Source organism: Symsagittifera roscoffensis, chromosome 1 (genome assembly GCF_963678635.1).
Source record: "Symsagittifera roscoffensis chromosome 1, txSymRosc1.1, whole genome shotgun sequence".
Lineage (NCBI taxonomy): Eukaryota > Metazoa > Xenacoelomorpha > Acoela > Convolutidae > Symsagittifera > Symsagittifera roscoffensis.
Window position 1 is genome coordinate 46,334,731 of NC_087062.1, and position 19,177 is coordinate 46,353,907.

A 19,177-nucleotide genomic window follows, 5' to 3' on the forward strand; every position below is an offset into this window, starting at 1 on the left:
CAGCTGCTGACTTAGTTAAAGCAGCGGCACAGGATCCGTTCGTGCAACAGATAGCTTTGCACTTTGCTCTTTTTTCTGCTGCTGTATTCTTCTCTCACAAGATAGCACCCACTATGTTCGACTACTCGCATCTATTGGAAGCCTCGGATGTGTAATCAATTGACCATAATTATCGTGTCCTTATTTGTATAACTCTAAACTAAATCTTAAACTGATAAGTTGAATGCTCTTCTCGCTTTATAATTGATGACTGATCAATTCATTTTTGAGTTGATGTTTTAACTCAGATGTGTCTGTATCTCCAGGTTTAGTAGTTAAAATCTTTGCTCGTGCAAGCAATACTTAAAATTCTGGTAGATCCTTATCAGTCTCTTACATCAAATCAAAATTCCGGATAAAAACCCTCGAAATGCAAAACATTTCTTTTAAGGCAACTTAGTTTGTTCGAACCTTTGATGCTCATAATTTTAAACGGCTTGAACTTTAAAATTGTGAAGGTAAGAACTGATTTTTTTTTCATTGGACTCAAAATTATCGTCTGTTTTGTTTTAAGTTAATCTTTTTCATTGGGGTATTATTACGCTTGCGTTAACAAAGCATTATTAAATCAGAGCATATATTTTTACAGGCTGACACTTGTCTAACAATCCTTTTCTTCCATTGTCAACACTAAAAAACGTCTGCAAAGTATATCTTTTGAGCATAATTAAATTTAAATACTCATTCTTTATGAATGGAAGTGTGGAAAAACGAATTGATTTTCACTTAGATAGTTCTTTATAATTTTTTATGATTAAGTTTGAAATGCACTAATAACTACAGTTGTGCATTTATACAATTTAATGCATTAATGGATGAACTTAGGTGTATATGCACTTTTTTAGTTAAATTAAAGTTAGTTTGCTAAAAGTTAGGCAAATTGCGCTTTCCATTTACGAAAGCAGAAATGGCGCAAAATAAACGTTATCAATTGTTTTTGTTTTTTTTCTCATTCTATTGTCTTGGTATGTTTCTTTTTCAAAACAAGCTTTATTCTTTTTGATATATCTAGTTTTTCCGACATTTTCATTTTTTGTTGGTTTTAAGTCTTTTTTACTCTTGCGCTAAGCAAGGGTAGTGCAATCAGGGGCTCTTTTCCTCCCCTTCCCCCCAATTTTATGTTCTAACGAGTGGTTTTACCAGATTGAGTATGAACACCAGATATGTTTGTCATGGCCTAATTAGTCTGCATGTCAATTTTCATGACAATCGAAAAATGTGAACAGTAATTTTGATTATAAAAATTTGCAGGTTGGGGGAAAAGGAAAAAGAGCCCAATCGGGTACTAGATTTTTTCCCGTAAACAGCTTTGTCCACAGCATCTTCAATTCCACAGCATCTTTCATCTGACATGCTCATTTTCTTCAAAAATTCAAAAATACCATCACTTTGCTAGTAATTAGTTCAAGCCTGTTCAGGTTGTAAATATCTTTTCAAAAAAAATTCGCAATTTTTTCGATTTTCTGCTTTTGTCCTAATTCAGTCGGTTCAGTTTCCTTTTTTCAAGCGCCATTTTTTAACTGGTAGGGTTTTATTAGTTTAATTTTTAAAGCATGGGTTTTGTTCCAATATTAATGGTTTTTACTATAAAAGAAATTTCACAAATTTTTTAATGTACCATGTCTGATTTTGAGTTTTTTGCGTAATTTTGAGGGCTAACTATATCCTTTTGGGATTGTGTTTCAGTTTGGATGGGTCGTAAAAACTTTTAAATATAATGAAACTTTTTATGACAACAGTTTTGTTTTCGGCTCAGGTTTCGACTCAAAGTTTGTCGCCGTTGTTGCCGCTCGGTAAATGATTTCCATTTTTAAAGGTTTTGTTACGAACTTCATCTGATGCAATTTTGCAGTTTTTGTATCTGTAGTTTTCAACTTTTCTCTAGTTATTTTTGAAGTAATTTTTTTCCAACAAAATTTTTGTTGACTTCCGTCTTTTTTTTTCATTCACTATTATGTAGCCAAATGTTTTTTTGCATCGCAAGGGTTGTGAAATTCCGCGCCACCTTTGTGTGTTTTTTTTTCGGCTGAAAGGGTCTCTGCTTAGGTATTTTTGGCTTTGTTACCTTTCCGTAAGTTTTCTTCCGTTGCTGTAGTTTTCTTCCGTTGCTTTCTTCAAAATTTTGATAATCTATTCGGATTCGTGGTTTTCGTCCTAGTTTCTGTCGTTTTTTTTCCATTTTTTTGGAAGGCCAATTTTTATATTTGTTTTGGTTGTTTTTTGGCTGACTTTTTAACGTATTGGTTTTTTATTTGAACAATTTTTACTGTAATTGATAAATCAGAAGTATTATCCGCATGCGATTGTGTTTTCGGTAAAAACTTTAAAAAAAATTTTATGACAACAGTTGTTTTCGGCTCTACAGGGGTCGACCCAAAATTACTCGCATTTCTTGCCTCCCGGTAAATGATTGTGGAAGCGTTAGAGTCAGCTTAAAAAATTAGTTTTCCACAGCTTAAAATTAAATATTTTCTAACCTAAATAAGAGCTTTTCGTAAAAAAAAAAGATGTGCGACATGTTGCGATGGAGAGTTTCTCCCCACTTTCAGTGATCGAAATAAAAGAAAAATAATTGATTTTCGTTGTTAATAGGGTATCTCGACCTGCATACGTCTTTCACCATCAAACGGCAAAAGATTCCTGAATAACACTACAACTTTTCCTACAAACAAATGTGTTTTTACTACAGTTTTGTTCATTTCTTTGCAATTTCGAAATTTCATTTTGTCATATCTTATATTGCATACAATTGTGCGTGGTTTTAGTTTGGATTACATTTCTTTGTTTTTTTTTAAATTTCGAATTTTGTTTTTCTTCGTTTTTTAGATTTGAATGAGTTTGGTTTTAAGCTCCTCGCAATATAAAAAAATATATATTTAATTTATAGGCATTTAAAAAACTTCATACAATTAAGTCTGTTTGTTTATGTCTTTTGACAGAGTGATTGTCATAATCATTACATTGCGAGGAGCATAAGATCAAGCGTTTTTTATAGAGAACTTTTCATCGCGAGTAGAAATTGCAAATACTTGTTTGTCAGATGGAGTGGATTACACGGACAGGCACATCACAATTCAAAGTAGTCCATTTCGCCACCTTCTCTTGCACAGCCTCCTTGATGAGTCATTCTTCAGCTCAGTTAAAAGCGAGCTTCTCCAGCTGCGATTCCACCCCAAGGAATGTGATCTGTTCAAGTTAAAACAGACTCGGGACTTTGGAAAGTACCCCGAAGTTGACTGTTTAGACGAAGAAAGTGCAAGTTTGAAAAGGTACTGTTAGGTTTCAAAATAAGTCACTATTGCTTTGCCATGTTCTGTGCATCTACGCGTCCTGAAGAAAAATAGTTTCTATTGCGATGCAACAGCTTTCGGGTCGAGGCAAATTTTAGTAACAAAAGATAAAAAGCGATTATTCAACTCTATAGGTTAATTGTTGTGATAAACTTATTAAATAGTGACGTAAAATGGAAAAGATTGACCTGACCGATAGAGTTTCAACAGAAAAGATCAGCGTCCAATAATCGAACAATGCTATCCTACAGCTACGCTTTTAAGACCAGACGCCAATCCCTAAATCTTCTTCGAGACGAATGTGTGTCGGCTTAAGCTCAGATTTCCAATCAGTATCTGAATCATACAACAACCTAAATGATACTAAAGAATTCTTAATAAGGAAAGTATCAGAGAAGCATATCCCAAAAATTATTGAGAAATTGGAAACATCACAATCAGTTGTTTTCAAATATTTTATCAATCAACGACTGCAGGATATCAAAGAGTCTGTATCAAAAGAGACCATGGAATTAATTGAGCTGGAGACGAGGAAATGTTATTTGAAAAGTGTGTCAGAAGCAGAACTCCTGAAGGGATATAATAGGCGGGACAATGTTCGGATAATTCTTATACCAGATAAAAAGCGTGCAGGCGATAACGGACAGAGTAACTATGAAGACTACAACTAAAGCTTTTAAAAAAGTCTTGAATATAGCGTTAGTAATGTGTGCCCTGGTTTTATATTTAGATATCTCAATTTCTCAGGTTAGCTGGGAGACTTTTAGTTGCTCGGCTATGGATTGTGCGTTTCTCTTGGCGAGTATCTAAAGTAGAACTGCGAAAAAACTTGAATCAGTCTCACTCGATGAGCTCAGTTAGTTTTTGAGGACATGACGGCGCTGCGTCTGAAGTTTTTTAACCGTATAAAACAAAACTGCAGGATTCGTATCAATTTGGACAGAAGGTTTTTTTTTTCAAATTCAAGGATGGCCATTCAACGCATTGTGTAAGAGGACTGTACGAAGGATGAATAAAGATGCAATACTCATTCCTATCAATTTGAACAGAAGGGAGCTTTTTTTTCAAATTCAAGGATGGCTATTCAACGCATTGTGTAAGAGGACTGTACGAAGGAGGAGTAAAGCTGCAATACTCAATAAATCAAATCGAGAGCTGCTTTGTAAAGCAATTAGCAACTATTATCTAAACCATTTCATCGACAACACCCTAATTCATTGTCAAAAGCTGCTCTAATATTCCATTTGAATGAAGGGTTATTACGTAAACACCATGATGAGTTGGAAGAACTTGTGATTACCCTTGAGTCACCACCTGATTTTATTTGTCTAAGCGAAACGTGGCTACATGAATAAAACGACCAACACATGTCTAAAATAAAAAGTTTTCTTGATTTTGTTAGTGAGCCAAGAGCAAGGACCGGAAGAGGAGTGACGATACAATTGAATAAAGTAACTACAATCGAGGAGCGGCCACTATAATTTGAACAAAATTAAACAGTTTTGGTTAGGATTTATCAAGAATTCTTCGTGATAATGGTGTTTTACCATCCTCCAAAAACCGACAAGTTCTGCTTTGTAGATCAGTTTGAAAATGTACTTGACACAAAATCCGCTAAAATTTATCGGTTCATAGAATGTGGTTATTTTAATAGTGATATCCCAAAAATAACCAATGAAATCTCTTCAAAGTATTATGATTCTTAAGAAGTCAACAGCTTCAATTAGGTCATTGAACAACCAACTCGCATAAGAATTACATGTGAAACAATGTTTATGTAACAAGTTTATATACGCTTGAAAATCAAAATTTCTCTGAGTACTAGCCCTTTTCCTAGACCTTAGTACCACAACCTCGCAAATGCGATTTTCAAAGTCTTATTGTGCTACAAATTTTCTGAAATCATTATGCGCTGTTTATGGTATCCAAAACCAAGATACAAGTTTTCAACTGCCCCTGGTTGTCCAATCATATAGAAATCATAAAATGCTTGGTCAAAAAACAAAATTTGTGTTGGAGCAAAATTTTTTTGAATCTGCTTGGAATATGGAGTTTGAAATTGAGAAATTTTAAAAAAACGCAACTATAAAAAAAATCAAGTTGTATTGTTGACTGAAGGAAAGTATACAAATTATTAAATGATTTAAAGGGTAAAGCAAATACTTCTAGTAATACAAAGGTTTCGACAAATGGGAGTATTGGCGAATAGTTTAGCGACAAAGTAGCTATCGCAAATAAGGTCAATGGCTATTTTCTTCCATTGGCAGTAATTTAGATAATCAAATACCTCAGTTAGGATCCGATCAATTTTACTTTGAACCTCATTTTTGTATGCATTGAAGTTCAAATACTGAGCGTGAAATTGAAGTAATTTTTTCTGCGCTACAAAACAAAGTATCTTCTGCAATAGATGGAATAAGTTGAATGTCAGTAACTATCGGCCAAAATTACTTTCTGTAACCTGAAGTAAGCTACTCGAATGAAGAAGAAACAACCAAGGGTACAGCTACTTTGAAACGCACTCCTTCATTTATACAAACTTAATTTACTTAATTTAAAAAGCTTTTGACACACTGGATCACAAAATTTTGTTCAATAGGTTAGAAGTTCATGTGTGTGAAAAATAAGTTACTTGTAGCACCACAAACAAGTTGTCAAAAATGGTGAATTTTGAACATCGTTGCGAATTTCGAAATTTGGTCTCATATAGGGATCCACTTTGGGGCCTCTACTGTCCTTAGATATATCAAAGAATTTCCAAAGTCTGCAATTTTGACGATGTTTCACTATTAGCCGTCGACACAACCATAATTGGTCTAAACTGCTTAATTGAGAGCTTTCACGAAGGCTTAGAAGCTATAATGTAGAAGCTATTCTTAATTTTGAGTAATTTATGGACAAAACGCTCCCAAGCAGCTATTGTAAATTAAGAGCATTTCTTTGAAAGTTGCAGGGTCATTCAAATATCTAAGTGTATACGTAAATGCTTAATTCTAATTTAATTGTCACATTAATGTCATTCGGTCAAAGCTTAGAAAACAGTGTGGTATTAATTCGAAAAAGCATCCTTGTCTTCTTAAAGTCGTCATGATTGAATTTTATGACTCCAACTTCGAGCCCATATTCAAATTTGTGATCAAATATGTCTTTTTGTAGGCCCAAATGCAAGGGTTGTTCCGGAAAATGACAGATGTGAAGTTCCTTTATGTTTTAATTTGTTCAAACACATGTATATGGTTTTCAAAGCGTCTCCGGCGTTTTGAAAACCACACTGGTCTTGTTCGCTGCTGCTGAATGGGCTCAGTTGGGTGTCTAATGACCGTTTAACCCCCAATCAGTTCTACTGATATTAGAAATGCTTCAAGGGATGGGACACAGTTAGTAAATGCACCAACCGTCAAGTGAACAAGTTCAAGTTTTCTTTTTGAAACCATATAGGGGTGCCTACGACTAGCGAATTTCAAAAACTTTGGGTGATTGGCTGATTTTTTTTCTTACTGTTGCGACCATTTGAAAAATGGGGAGCAATTTGTATTCGGGTGTTTAAGTTTTTTTTGTTTTCCACGTAGAATCAGGAAAAAAAATCAGGGACCACAAATTATTATTGAAATGGGTTGAGAAATATATTAAAGCCCTTCCAATCGTGATTCGAACGACTTCAAAAAAATTCGAAAATGTTTTTACAGTGTCGAGAAAATTCGATTTCAACTTTTTGACTTTTGGTCTAATTTCGAAATAGTACGGTGTGAGCGTTTACGCTTACAATAGCTTGTTAAGGCTTGCTTTAAGCCAAGAAAATTTAGTTGTACTCAAATGAAAGACGTTTTTTGGAGGTTTAAGAGCAATAGTGTAAACAAAGGTTAAAATTGCCAATAGTTTTGAAAAAGTTTTTAAATTTTCATCTACAAGAATTTTTGTTTTTCTAGTCATATTTGTTCAAAAACTGTTTTCCGAATGATTTTTTTACTATGGTTTTCAAATATGCATAAGTTTTTTTTCGTTCAAACCTTTTATCACACCATGCGAAAAAAAACGACTAATTTGGAAAAAAAATGTTTGTTTTTTTTCTAAGACCGTGGTCGGAATGTTCTGTGATAATTGCACAATAAGCAGCTATCCTTGGTCAACTTGGCTTTATACCGTCTACGGTTGAACAGTCGTTTCAAATATTTGTGCAGAATTTGGAGTTTATGTCATCAATTTGTCTAAACAGCCATATATCAGCTGCTCTGTTTATTCAACTTCGACGTTTTTTTCACAGATGTTTTCTATCATGTTTTCACATATATTTTTTCACTTTCTTTTGATAATGTTCAATTTCGTAGTTCATTCGATAAAAAGGAGCAATGCTTCGTCACCCAAATTGGTTTGTTAGCTGTCCCCTCACTGTTTTTGTTGCTGAATTAGCCTAATTGTTGTGATAAACTTATTAAATAGTTTCAGAGACGTAAAATGGAAAACACGTTAATTGGAAAACACGTAAAATGGAAAAAGCGTTGAGCGTCCAAGAATCGAGCAATGCTATTCCACAGCTACGATTTCAAGACCAGACGCAGATCCCTAAATCTTCTTCAAAACGATCGTTTGTATCTTTCAGTTCAGATTTGCAATCAGTATCTTAAGCAAACATCAGTCTGAACGAGACTGTAGAATCAACCATAAAGAAAGTATTAAAGGATCAAATTAGAAAAATAGGAAACATCACTAACAGCTATTTTCAAATCTTAATCAATCAAGGACTGCAGGATATTAAAGAGTCTGTGTTAAAGGAGACTATGGAAACAATAGAGATGGAGACGAGAAAATGTAAGTTGAAAAGTTTATCAGAACTTCTAGAAGGATATAGTAGGCGGGACAATGTGCGGATAATTGGATTAAAGGAAGTGAAGAGAACAGGTGATAACGGTCAAACGATTTTTGAAGACTACAATCAAAGCGTTGAAGTCTTGAGTGTAGCTAGTGCAATGGGTGCGCTGGTTGAAAAATCAGATGTCTCAATTGCTCATAGGTTACCTGGGAGAAATTTGAATGCTCGACCAATGATTGCGCGCTTCTGAAGGCGAGTATCAAAAGTGGAACTTCTGGCGAAAAAAAGGAATTTAAACCAATCTCAATCGATGAGCTCAGTCCCGCGGCTCAAGTTTTTCAACCTTATGAAACAAGACGGACGGTTCGAATCTAGTTAGACAAAAGAAGGGAGTATTTTTTCAAATTCAAGGATGACAATTCAACGCATTGTGTACGAGGACTCTATGACGGAGGAATGAAGCTGCAATTTTCAATGAGTCAAATAGAAAGCTGCTTCGTAAAACAACAGCAACCATTATCAACACCATTCACTTGCCAAAACCCTAATTCATTTTTAAAAGTTGTTAAATTTTCCACGTGAATATACAATTGTTACGTAAACACCATGATGAATTGGAAGCACTTGTAAGTTCCCTTGAGTCACCACCTGATATTATTTGCCTAAGCGAAACATGGTTACATGAATATGACGTTAAACACAGCTACAAGTTAAAAGGTTACCATGAGGTAATTAGTAAGCCAAGAGCAAGTACTGGAGAAGGGGTGATGATACAATTGAAAGAAATGTAACTTCATGCGGAGAGCTACCATCGGAACTTGAGGAAAGTTTAACAATTTTGGTTAGGATTAACCAGGAATTCTTCTTGATAATGTTGGTGTACAACCCTCCCAAAACCGACAAATTTCGCTTTATAGAACAGTTTGAAAATGTTCTTGACACAATTTCTGACAAAAGTTATCGGTTCATAATATGCGGTGATTTTAATATTGATAACCTAAAATTAACAACCTCTCTTCAAAGTATATTGATTCTATTGACGGTAAGAGCTTCCATCAGGTGATTAAACATTCAACTCGAAATGGAAATACATGCGATACTCTTCTGGACAACATGATAGTGAAAGATGTTAATATAAAACTGCTTATACGCTTGAAGATCAAACCTTCTCTGACCACTTGTCCATTATTCTAGAGCTGATTACCACAACCTCGCAAATGCAATCTTCAAATTCTTATCGCGATACAAGTTTTTTAAAATCCAAAACTCGAATAGAAAACTTCAATTTCGCTTTCATGCATGATTTCCAGAAAATTAAATTGTTCGAAAACTTATCCCCAGTTAATGGCTTGTTTGAAGATTTTCAATCTAAATACGATTTCATATAAAATAGATATGCGCCGCTTAGAATATCAAAAACCAAGAAACGAAACATTGACTGCCCCTGATGTGCAATCATATGAAAACTTAATATCTAAGCGTAACATACATCATAAAGCTTGGTCAAAAAACAAAAATAACATTAGAGCAAGATTTCTTTTTGAATCTGCCAGTAGTAAAGTTGAAATTGAAATTAAAAACTGTACAAAAGTTTTACTACAATAAGTTCAAAAATTGTATTGGTGACTCAAAGAAAGTATACAAATTACTAAACGATTTAACGGGTATAACAAATATATCAAGTAGAACAATAGTTTCGGTAAATGGAAATAGCGGCGACGTTGTTAGCTACAAACTAGCTATCGCAAATGAGTTCAATGATTTCTTTCCTTCTATTGGCATTCATATAGCTAATCAAATACCCAATTTAGAATCCGATTAACTTTATTCAGAACCTCGTTTTTGCATGCGTTTAAAATCAATCACTGAATATGAAATTGAAACTGAAGGCATTCTTTCAGCGCTACAAATCAAATTATTTTCTGGAATAGATGGATTTAGTAATCTAATTGCCAAAGCTATATCATTCGCAATTTTTCCCTTCCTGAAAAAACGTATTGAACTATCCTTTAAATCAGGATGTTTTCCTACCGCTCTGACTCAAGCGTAAGTATATCCTTTATACAAAGCAGGATTGAAATTGGATGTCAGTAACTATCGACCAATATCACTTCTTGTAACCTGGAGTAAGGTATTTGAACGTGCAATGTACAGCCGAGTGTACAGCTATCTTGAAACAAACTCACTAATTTATATCAAACAGTTTGGTTTCCGAAAAAAAAACAGGACTATTGATGCTGTTGCCAAAGTAACAGAGAAATAACGCTTAGATAAAACTAAATCACCCAAGGGAACAGTTTTTCTTGATGTAAAAAAAAGCTTTTGACACACTGGATCACGAGATTCTTTTTCATAAGTTAGAAATGTATGGTGTCAGTGGAAAAAATTTACTTTGGTTTAAAAGTTACTTGAAGCGCCGCAAACAACTTGTCCAAATTGGTGAAACGCGATCAACGTGGCGAAATCTGGAATGTGGTGTCCCACAGGGATCCATTCTGCTGTTTCTTATATATATAAACGACCTCCCAAAAGTCTGTAAATTTAGCGAAGTTTTTCTATTTGCCGATGACACAAACATCACTCGACTAAACTGCTCGGTTCAGAGCTTCAATCAAGATTTAGAAGCTATAAATAAGTTATTTTCGAATAAATTATTTCTAAATATGGACAAAACGGTACAAGTTAGTGTATCTCTTAAGAGGGCTTCCAACCAGCAATTGTTTAATAATAGCATACCTTTGAAAATTGAAGGGTCATGCAAATATCTTGGTGTTTATGTAGATGCTAAATTATCATTTAATTCTCACATTAATTTCAAACGATCCAAGCTTAGAAAACAATGTGGCATTGTTTCGAAAATGCGTCATTATGTTCCCAAAACTGTTATGATTGATTATTATGGCTCTAATTTTAAGCCCATTTTGCAATATAGAAAATTTGTGTATGGTTGCACCTACACAAACGTTTTACCCCTTTACGTTTTACCCCTTTACTTGATCCAAAAGAAAATTATTTGATTGATTTGAAAATTATTTGAAAATTATTTTCCAAAAAAAAATATGAAAGTATTCGACAATTTGTTAATGATGAAACGTTTTTAACAGTTTGTTTTGCGATCAATTGCAGTACTGCACTCGGAAACTTTTCAAACGGGCTTTTTGTATTTGATAAACCGTCGTATATGACCAGAAGTTCAACTTTCAATCAAATAAAAATTCCTAATTTCAGAAGCAAAATTCAAAGAGCTTCAACTAGTTACAGGGGGGCTAAGCTCTTTAATATACTTAGACAAAATTCCTAAGTTCAGAATTTTTTTTGATCAAGTTTCCAATTCAGATATTCAACGCACAATGCCCACGAAATTCGTGATTTGTTTAAATTCAACATTGAAGAGCTAATCAAATTTGTTTTTTGTTGACATTTTTTTTGTATGCAAGGATAATGCCGAAGAATGACAGACGTGGAGTGCCTGCATGTTGCACTTTTTTTCTAAATATATTTGTATATGGTTTTCAATGCGTCTTCGCCGTTTTGAAAACCACACTTGGGCTTGTTCGCTGGTTACTGCCGCATGGGCAGTTGGATGTCTACTGACCGTTTAGCCCCCAATCAGTTCTACTGATGTTAGAGAGGATACAAGAGATGGGGGACACAGTTAGTAGAAGCAGTAACCGTGAAGTGAACAAGTTCAAGTTTTGTTTTTGAAACCGAATAGGGGTGCCTACGACTAGCGAGTTTCAGAAATTATGAGTGATGAATTTGAACTTATTTCTTATTTAATTTATTTTTATACCGACTACGATTGAACGATCATTTTAAACATTGATGCAGAGCTTGGACCTTATGTCATTAACCTGTCTAGATAATGCCTTAAATCTGCTGCTTTTTGTTTATTCAAATATGAGTATTTTTTTCCAGTATTTTCTTTTTTGTTTTCAGATTTCTTGATTTTTCCTTGTCTTTGAAGATCTCAAATTTCGTCTTTGATTTGATAAAACGGGCAGTGCTCTGTAACTCAATCAGTTCATTAACTGTCCCCTTATTGTTTCTGGTGCTTCATATTTAAATTCTCGTTGTATGCATATTTACCATTAACAATGAGAAATAAATTCTTTGTTTCTCTCTTTAATTTTCAGTTCGGTTTGCATATGTACTGGTAACACAGAGAAATAATTTCATCTTCTTACAGAAGTTCTTGTCGGAAATGTTTGTAAAATAGCTCGGACAATCAAATTGTATCATTTAGAATGTTTTTTTTTTTAAATCCGCCAGCTAAAAATAGGATAAAAAGGGGACATCGACTATTAGAGAATAAAAAGACAAATTCGTCTGATTTTAGACACAAGAAAAATCCTTATAGTTTCGTCTATTTGCTTAATTCTTTGTGAAACAGGTTTTTGGATCTTGTGAACAATGATCTTAAATCCTGGATCTGTTCTGTGTTCAACGTCAAGCTAAACGGCCTAGTGAGTGTGTCGGGGTCAATCTACAACCAAACGGACTACTTGCTGTGCCACGATGACAAACTGGAGGGCAGGAAGATAGCATTTATTTTCTACCTCGTCGACGAAGATTGGAGTGGTAACGAGGACGGTGGATGTCTCAGACTGTTCTCTAGTGACCACAATTTCGTTCCGTGTGGACTTCCCAGCAAGATAATAGCCCCTGTATCTAATACTTTCGTCATGTTCGAAGTTGTTCCCGGTAAGCAAATGATTACCCTTGCAATAAGCAAGGTTGCTGCAACCGGGCACTAGACTTTTTTTGGCAAAAAACTTCTTTGCAAATACGTGCCTGGGGTAAAAGTTAAGAGTTGCGATGTTGTTTATCGGCGCTGAATTTTTTTGGTAGATTTTCGGCGTTGAGTTTGGTCGCTTTTAATTATGTCAGCTTATTTTCCTTTTTTTGTTTTTTAACTTTTGTTGGGAATACATGAGAAAGATTGAACTCTAGCGAGAGTTTTTTTAAAATTCTAAATCGCGCTCTTAAGCCCTCCGCAAAAAGATAGGAAAAAATGAACATGAAAATATTGTTATTTTGATTGCGCGACCTGCTGTGTTTTTAACGCTTTCTATTATCGGTATATAGATTTTTTGGGTTAATTTGCTTAATAAAATGACTGAACCACTGAAAATTCCGGTTATTTCCTGAGACATTTTTATTCTATTTACAGAAACAAAGAGGATATTTCCACCCAAACTTACTGAGAAGATTGTTTTCTGTCTTTTTATGAAGATTTTGAAATAAAATAAAATTGAAATCAAAAGGCTGATTTATAAATGAATTAGCTTTATTTGACAGGGTTTCAAGAAATTGTGTATGTTTTTTGACCCAGTTTCTGAATTGATATTTTTGCATTCTTTGTGGATAATCCAAATTTCATAAAAAGTACATTATTCACGTTTTTTAACCGTTTTTATTCAGCTAACTTATTTGATTTTTTATTGCTCGAGCAAAATGGTTGGCTGGGCAGTTTATCATGGTTCCAGGTCCAGTTAATTCAATGATTTGTAAGACTGATCTTTAAATGCTCTTGAGTTTTTCTAAATTTATATTTAACCTATAGTGAATTTAAGATAGTGAGGTTTTGTTTGTATTTTAATTTTGAAAATATTACGTCCTGTATCTGTTCCACATATGCGTTTAGTAATATTAATTTAAATGCTGTCAAAATTTTTGGTTCAAAAATTGAATTTTTGGATTTTGAAACAATTTTTTTATCGCTGTCTTTTTCATCAGCAACAGTTTTCGTTTGTCTTCTTTTTATTTTCCTCGCAAAATCAGCTACCACAAATAATCATCGAAATGGGTCGAGTGATATACTAAATTGAAGCTCTTTCAGTCGTGATTCGAACTTAATAAAATTTTCAAAAAGTTTTCCCAGAATTGAGAACTGATTTAAAATTTTAGATTTTTTGTTTAACTTCGAGCTTCTTTATGCTTAGTTTAAGCCCTGAAAACTTAGTTTTTATGCAAGTAAATTTGTTTTTGTGGAGTTTTTTGCACCGTTTTTTTAATTTTTTTTTGTTTAAGTCATTTTTCTCAAACTGTTGTCGAAATTTGCGTATTTTACTATGACTGTTGAATATGCCTAAATTCTTGTTTAATGTCAGATCCTTCTATTAGACCACGCATAAAAAACATTCTGCGCTAATTGCACAGTTTTACAGTTAACCGACTATCCTTGTTTTTCTTTTCCGGATGCATCGTTATTGATTTTGTTCGCAAGTGACGCGAAAAAAAAACATACTGTCTCCTATGATAAATGGTCTCTTGGAAAATATTGTCGTCCAACAACCTTCTTCACCTCTCAAATGTAAATTTACTGAAAATAGTATGCCTCATTTCAAGAAGAAAGCTCAATGTAAATCATTAATTAAACCTATCATTTACCTAGGTTTGGACAAACGCGAGCTTCGCATTTTTTCCTGCAAACCTTTTTCTGGTGTCGTTTGTTTGCTCAAGTGTTTAATGGTATTTTAAAAATCAGGTTCGTACCACGATGTAAGTGAGGTGTTGACAAACCGCTCTCCCCGTCTGGCGATCTCAGGCTGGTTCCACTCGTCTGAGCCGTCAGCGAGAGACGACCATCTTCGAGCTCCCCTGCGTCTGGGCCACGACATGCAGCTGTGCGAAGATGACATTGATTTCTTCGTGAATTGTATCAACGAATGCTACACTGACCAGACCGACATTGACAGAATTGTACAGATTAGACAGGTGTTCGAAGACGAAAGTATCCTAGAACTAGACAAGTTCTTCAGCAATGAGTTCATTCAGAATTTGATGAGAAGTGAAGCGGATTTTAAGTGAGTAGTACAAATTTGAAGTGGAATAGAAATTGAAGCACGGGCATCTAAATTTTACTCCTAAAGATGAAATGATAAATGTTTTCGAAAAAGTTCCCGGGTGCCCCAATGATATGATTTTTGAGCACATTTCAGATTTCCAACAAGTCAGTGTCCCGTCTTCGAGAGATTCAAGACTCTCTGCTCAGATTCAGTTCTGTTTGCTTCTCTGAAGAGACTAGTCACTCATGAGATGATGTTTGCTCTTTTGTGTCAGCTCACTGGAGTGGAGATGCACCCGGAGTCGGCCTCTCTCCTCTCTTTCGAAGAAAGTCAACTCGGAAGTCACGCATCTGCAGAAAAGTTAGATATCTCTATTTTTGTCTGCAAATGTTCTGTAATCGAGCGTTAGACTTTGTGCATCAAATGATTTATCGTTGCTTACACAAATGTAGAGAAGGGAGAGCCTCAGTCTATTTTTGTGTATTATATTTTTGGAAGACATCTCTCCTCTCATTCGGAACTTTGTGAAGGTTAGCCATTATTCTAACCATTTCTCGGAGTGGGAAAGAACTATGGACTGGGGGGATTTTTGTATGCCGTTGTAGGTACATCGAAGACCGCTCAATTTGAACGATTCTGGTTTTGTATTAGTGAAAGAGATCACGCTAAAAGCCACCTGTAAACTTCTCGGAATAATTGATTACAAAAATGAAACTGATGTGAAGCTAGGTGCACACTCGCACAACTCGACACAGGATGGTTGCTTAACTTGAAGTCTAAACTAAATGGATTGACCTGAAAGTGGCGAACTCGTGATTAAGAGTAATGAACGTAGTGAGTACTCTTATATAGGTCTTGCTGATTTTTTTTTTCAGGAAAAAGTCATAAAATTTGTTCACGCTCAATTTTGATTTTTCGCGGTTTGATTTGTTATTTATTTTTAAGCTCAGTACATTTATTTTGTTGAAAAGAAGCAGACTCCACTATCGAACAGCACAATTGTAAAGGTCATGAAAAACGTGATTGACTTCTAATTTCGAAAATGAAAATTCATTATCAGATTTCCCAGCGAACTAAAAGTTTTACCTATTGATTCAAAGTTGGGTTAATTTTAACATAAAAGTGTCCATCATAAATTGTTTTACAATTGAAAGAGCTTTAAGGCCATTCAATTTTTTCTTCGAAATTCAAAAGTTTTTTTTTCAGTTTCCTTGCGTTCATTACTCTTTTCCAACTCAGTTGGCTATGTTATAGGCACTGTAACTGAAATCTGGGCACATATAATACGTATCATTTTTTCAAATGTCGCGGCAGACCGACAGACTTGATATCGTAGTGAATCATTATATCACATAGTACTCAGGAAAGAGATATCTAGCTCCCTTTGGAATTAATAAGCTTAGCGAAGATTGTTCTGGTCTCAAACCAGCGCAAAAAAAACTGCTCGAATTAATTACAGGCAGTCCAGCGTTGAAACGACGCCCATGTACCGCGCACCTCTGACATGCCCTCTAGCTCTCCGTCGCGATGTAAGGACAAAACTTATATGGTATCAGCTGATAGCCCTTTCAGCCATATTTGGTATTCAGGAAGGTTATGATGGAAAATATCCGGTCTAAATGTTGCATGCAATTCAAAATTTTTTTCAGCAGATTTCCGTTTGGAAAGTAGATGAGAAGTGAATGTACCTCAAAATCTAAGCTTTTGGAGATTATTAACAGACCACAGAAAATTCGGTTTTTAACCACAGAATTGATTTAGGAGGAGACCATTTACTTGCTCCCTGAAACCTGATGAGCCGAAAAAATGGAGTCATTTGAAATCTTAATTACCTTAAAATCAACCTTATAAAACAAGTTTCGAATGGAACGGGTAAAATGAACTAAATTCTTTGCCGCATTCCAGGAAATACCGCTGTGAGTTTGAACTGAGAAAAGTTGAGAGGAGCTCCTATTCAGTTTTGACTGATGATGCCGAAGTTATGAACAAAAATAGTAGCAATGGAACGGAGACTGAATTGCCAAACGGCGGATCTTTTGAAAACTTGCAGGAGAGTCAACAAAAAGTAGTTAACCTCGATTTTGGCTCTGGTTTAGACGAAGAAATAGACGTGTTTTCTCTCCATTTGCACGCTTTCTTTTTACCCAAAAACGGAGTCTGGGATGAAGATTGGGGTGGATTTATTGTGTACGTTGATGAGGAAGGACAAGAGATACAAAGATTAACACCTAAACATAACTGCCTCACTTTGGCGTATGTTGACAGCAAGACTAAATCGTTTCTGAAGTACTCGAACTGTTTGGGCGGAGATAACTTTTACTACCATTTGATGTGCAGATTTTATGTTGAACGATAATTAAACCTTTCTTCGTGGCCTCAGCTTTTCTTTTGGTTCCAGAAACAAGAAGTTGCAGATTTCTTGAATGGCTTGAAATTGAAATGGACACAAATGAATTGAAAATTAAATACAAATACCAAGTTAAACTTCACTTTATTTGGACTGCGTGTTTTTTGAAGTTTTTTGTGAAAAATTTAATGCTAATTCATGCTGATATATAGGTAGTTAGATTTTTAAGTGTAGAAGAACGGGTGATTTTCATTTATCTAGTTCTTGATTTTTTGTTTGAAAAATGTTCTAAAAAATTTTAATCAGTTTTTTCCGGTTTCCTTGTTCTCTTTTACACATTTCGAAAACTTTTTCGAAACATTTTTATTCAACAAAGGTTTGCCATAAATTTTTCAGTGCAAAAACTGAAACTCCGACAAAAAATATTCTAAATTAATTTTAGTTCGAAGGTCAGAATTATTTCAGAAATTTAAGGCATTGTCTGATAATTTTTTAAACAAACTATATCAAATAGTTTAACAAAAGCTGTTGAATCATTCTATAGCTTGTCTTTTTAAAAATGCTAGTTTTGATCTAGCACTCTTGATCTAGAGGTAACGACTATATCTGGGACGGCAAAAGTCTCAGGTACGGATCTAGTCAGGACTTTTTCAAATCAAATATTTAGTTTTTATGAAAATTGTCGGCACATTGCTTGTCTGCTGACGTTTTTTCGGCTTAGTTGTCACATCACGGATATTTTTTTCTGTTGCGAGCGATCTTCATTGTAATCGAAAGTGGTTTTGATTTATTTAAGTAATTTATTAATTTACTAACTCTGATTTTTTAATATCCTTTGTTTTTTTTTTATTGACAGCTTTATTAGGCCCAAAAACTTTCGACCTATGTTTTGTGCGCCACTAGAAGAGAAAATGTTTTCAGTATTATTTTGTTTTGCTAGATGGGGGAGCTTAAAATGTTTAAAGTGTGAAACTTTCAAAATTTTTGACTATTATTTTTAATTTTGCGCAACTAGAGTTTAATAGTTTTTCGGTCTAGTCGCCGCTCGATAAAATAAGTAATCTTAAACTTTTATTTAACGCCGGTGATTGGAAGAGTTCTCCCTGATTTAAAAATCATTGGAGACAAAAAATTTTAGTGTTTTTTCAGTTTTTTTTCTACCAAATGGTTTTCTTTTAATTTCTGCCAGCTAGCTTTCCTTGTGCTATTTGTGTTTTATCTTAAGTTTTGCCTTTGTGTCTTAATTTCAAATCATACGTTTTGTATCCCTCACACGCGCTGTCGAAATCATGAAGTTGAATATAGCAATAAGCAGAAAGAAGCGCCGAAAAAATTTGCTTGATCAAGACAAACTTTTAACGCCACTTACAGACCTTAACAACCAAGAGGTAAAAATGATTCCTTTATGACGATTTAACGATATTTTTTGAACCGCAATATATTTAGCTTTCCAAAAAGAACGAACGAGGCTGATTTGAAAAAAATTTAGCGACTATCATTGATTTTGAATAAAACTTAAATATGTTTTTTTTTGCCGTAATCCGGGGTAACGTTGCCAGGGCTTACATAAGTATATATGGTTCTCATAAGTATATAAATAACTCAGATATTTTGCGTAAATGACTTTAAAATACAATTTAAATGTTAAAATAATTATTGCGGTAGTGCAAGTACGGCTGCAGTGGCTTCAATATAACAAATAGCGGGACCGCTTTTTTAGCACATCAGTTTTTTCAGCATAAAAAGTGAGAAATAAGTCTTAAGGGAAACAAACGTCATAAAACTGATGTATAATTGATCGACAGTTGTGAAATATACGCTCCGTCTTCGGTCAAGCTTCCCTAATTAAGACAATTAATTCACGATTTCTCAGCAAAACAATAAACTTCAAAAATGGATAGTC

The 19,177-nt window shown here is 34.5% G+C and overlaps 2 protein-coding genes across 2 annotated transcripts in view; both read left to right on the plus strand.

The window, feature by feature from the left end:
• Window positions 1–946: 946 nt before the first annotated feature.
• Window positions 947–17,301, plus strand: LOC134857644 (prolyl 3-hydroxylase OGFOD1-like). Its single transcript, XM_063873746.1, has 6 exons — window positions 947–962; window positions 3,023–3,308; window positions 12,530–12,840; window positions 14,627–14,945; window positions 15,081–15,287; window positions 16,833–17,301. Exons 1-6 carry the CDS (start codon window positions 947–949, stop codon window positions 17,281–17,283), a joined length of 1,590 nt encoding a protein of 529 aa, XP_063729816.1. The 3' UTR covers window positions 17,284–17,301.
• LOC134857675 (uncharacterized) overlaps window positions 7,739–19,177 on the plus strand; it is a 247,315-nt gene continuing 235,876 nt past the window's right edge. Inside the window, exon 1 of the mRNA XM_063873747.1 lies at window positions 7,739–7,763. The gene's annotated coding sequence lies outside the window, so the exon portion shown is untranslated. The remainder of the gene's footprint in view (window positions 7,764–19,177) is intronic.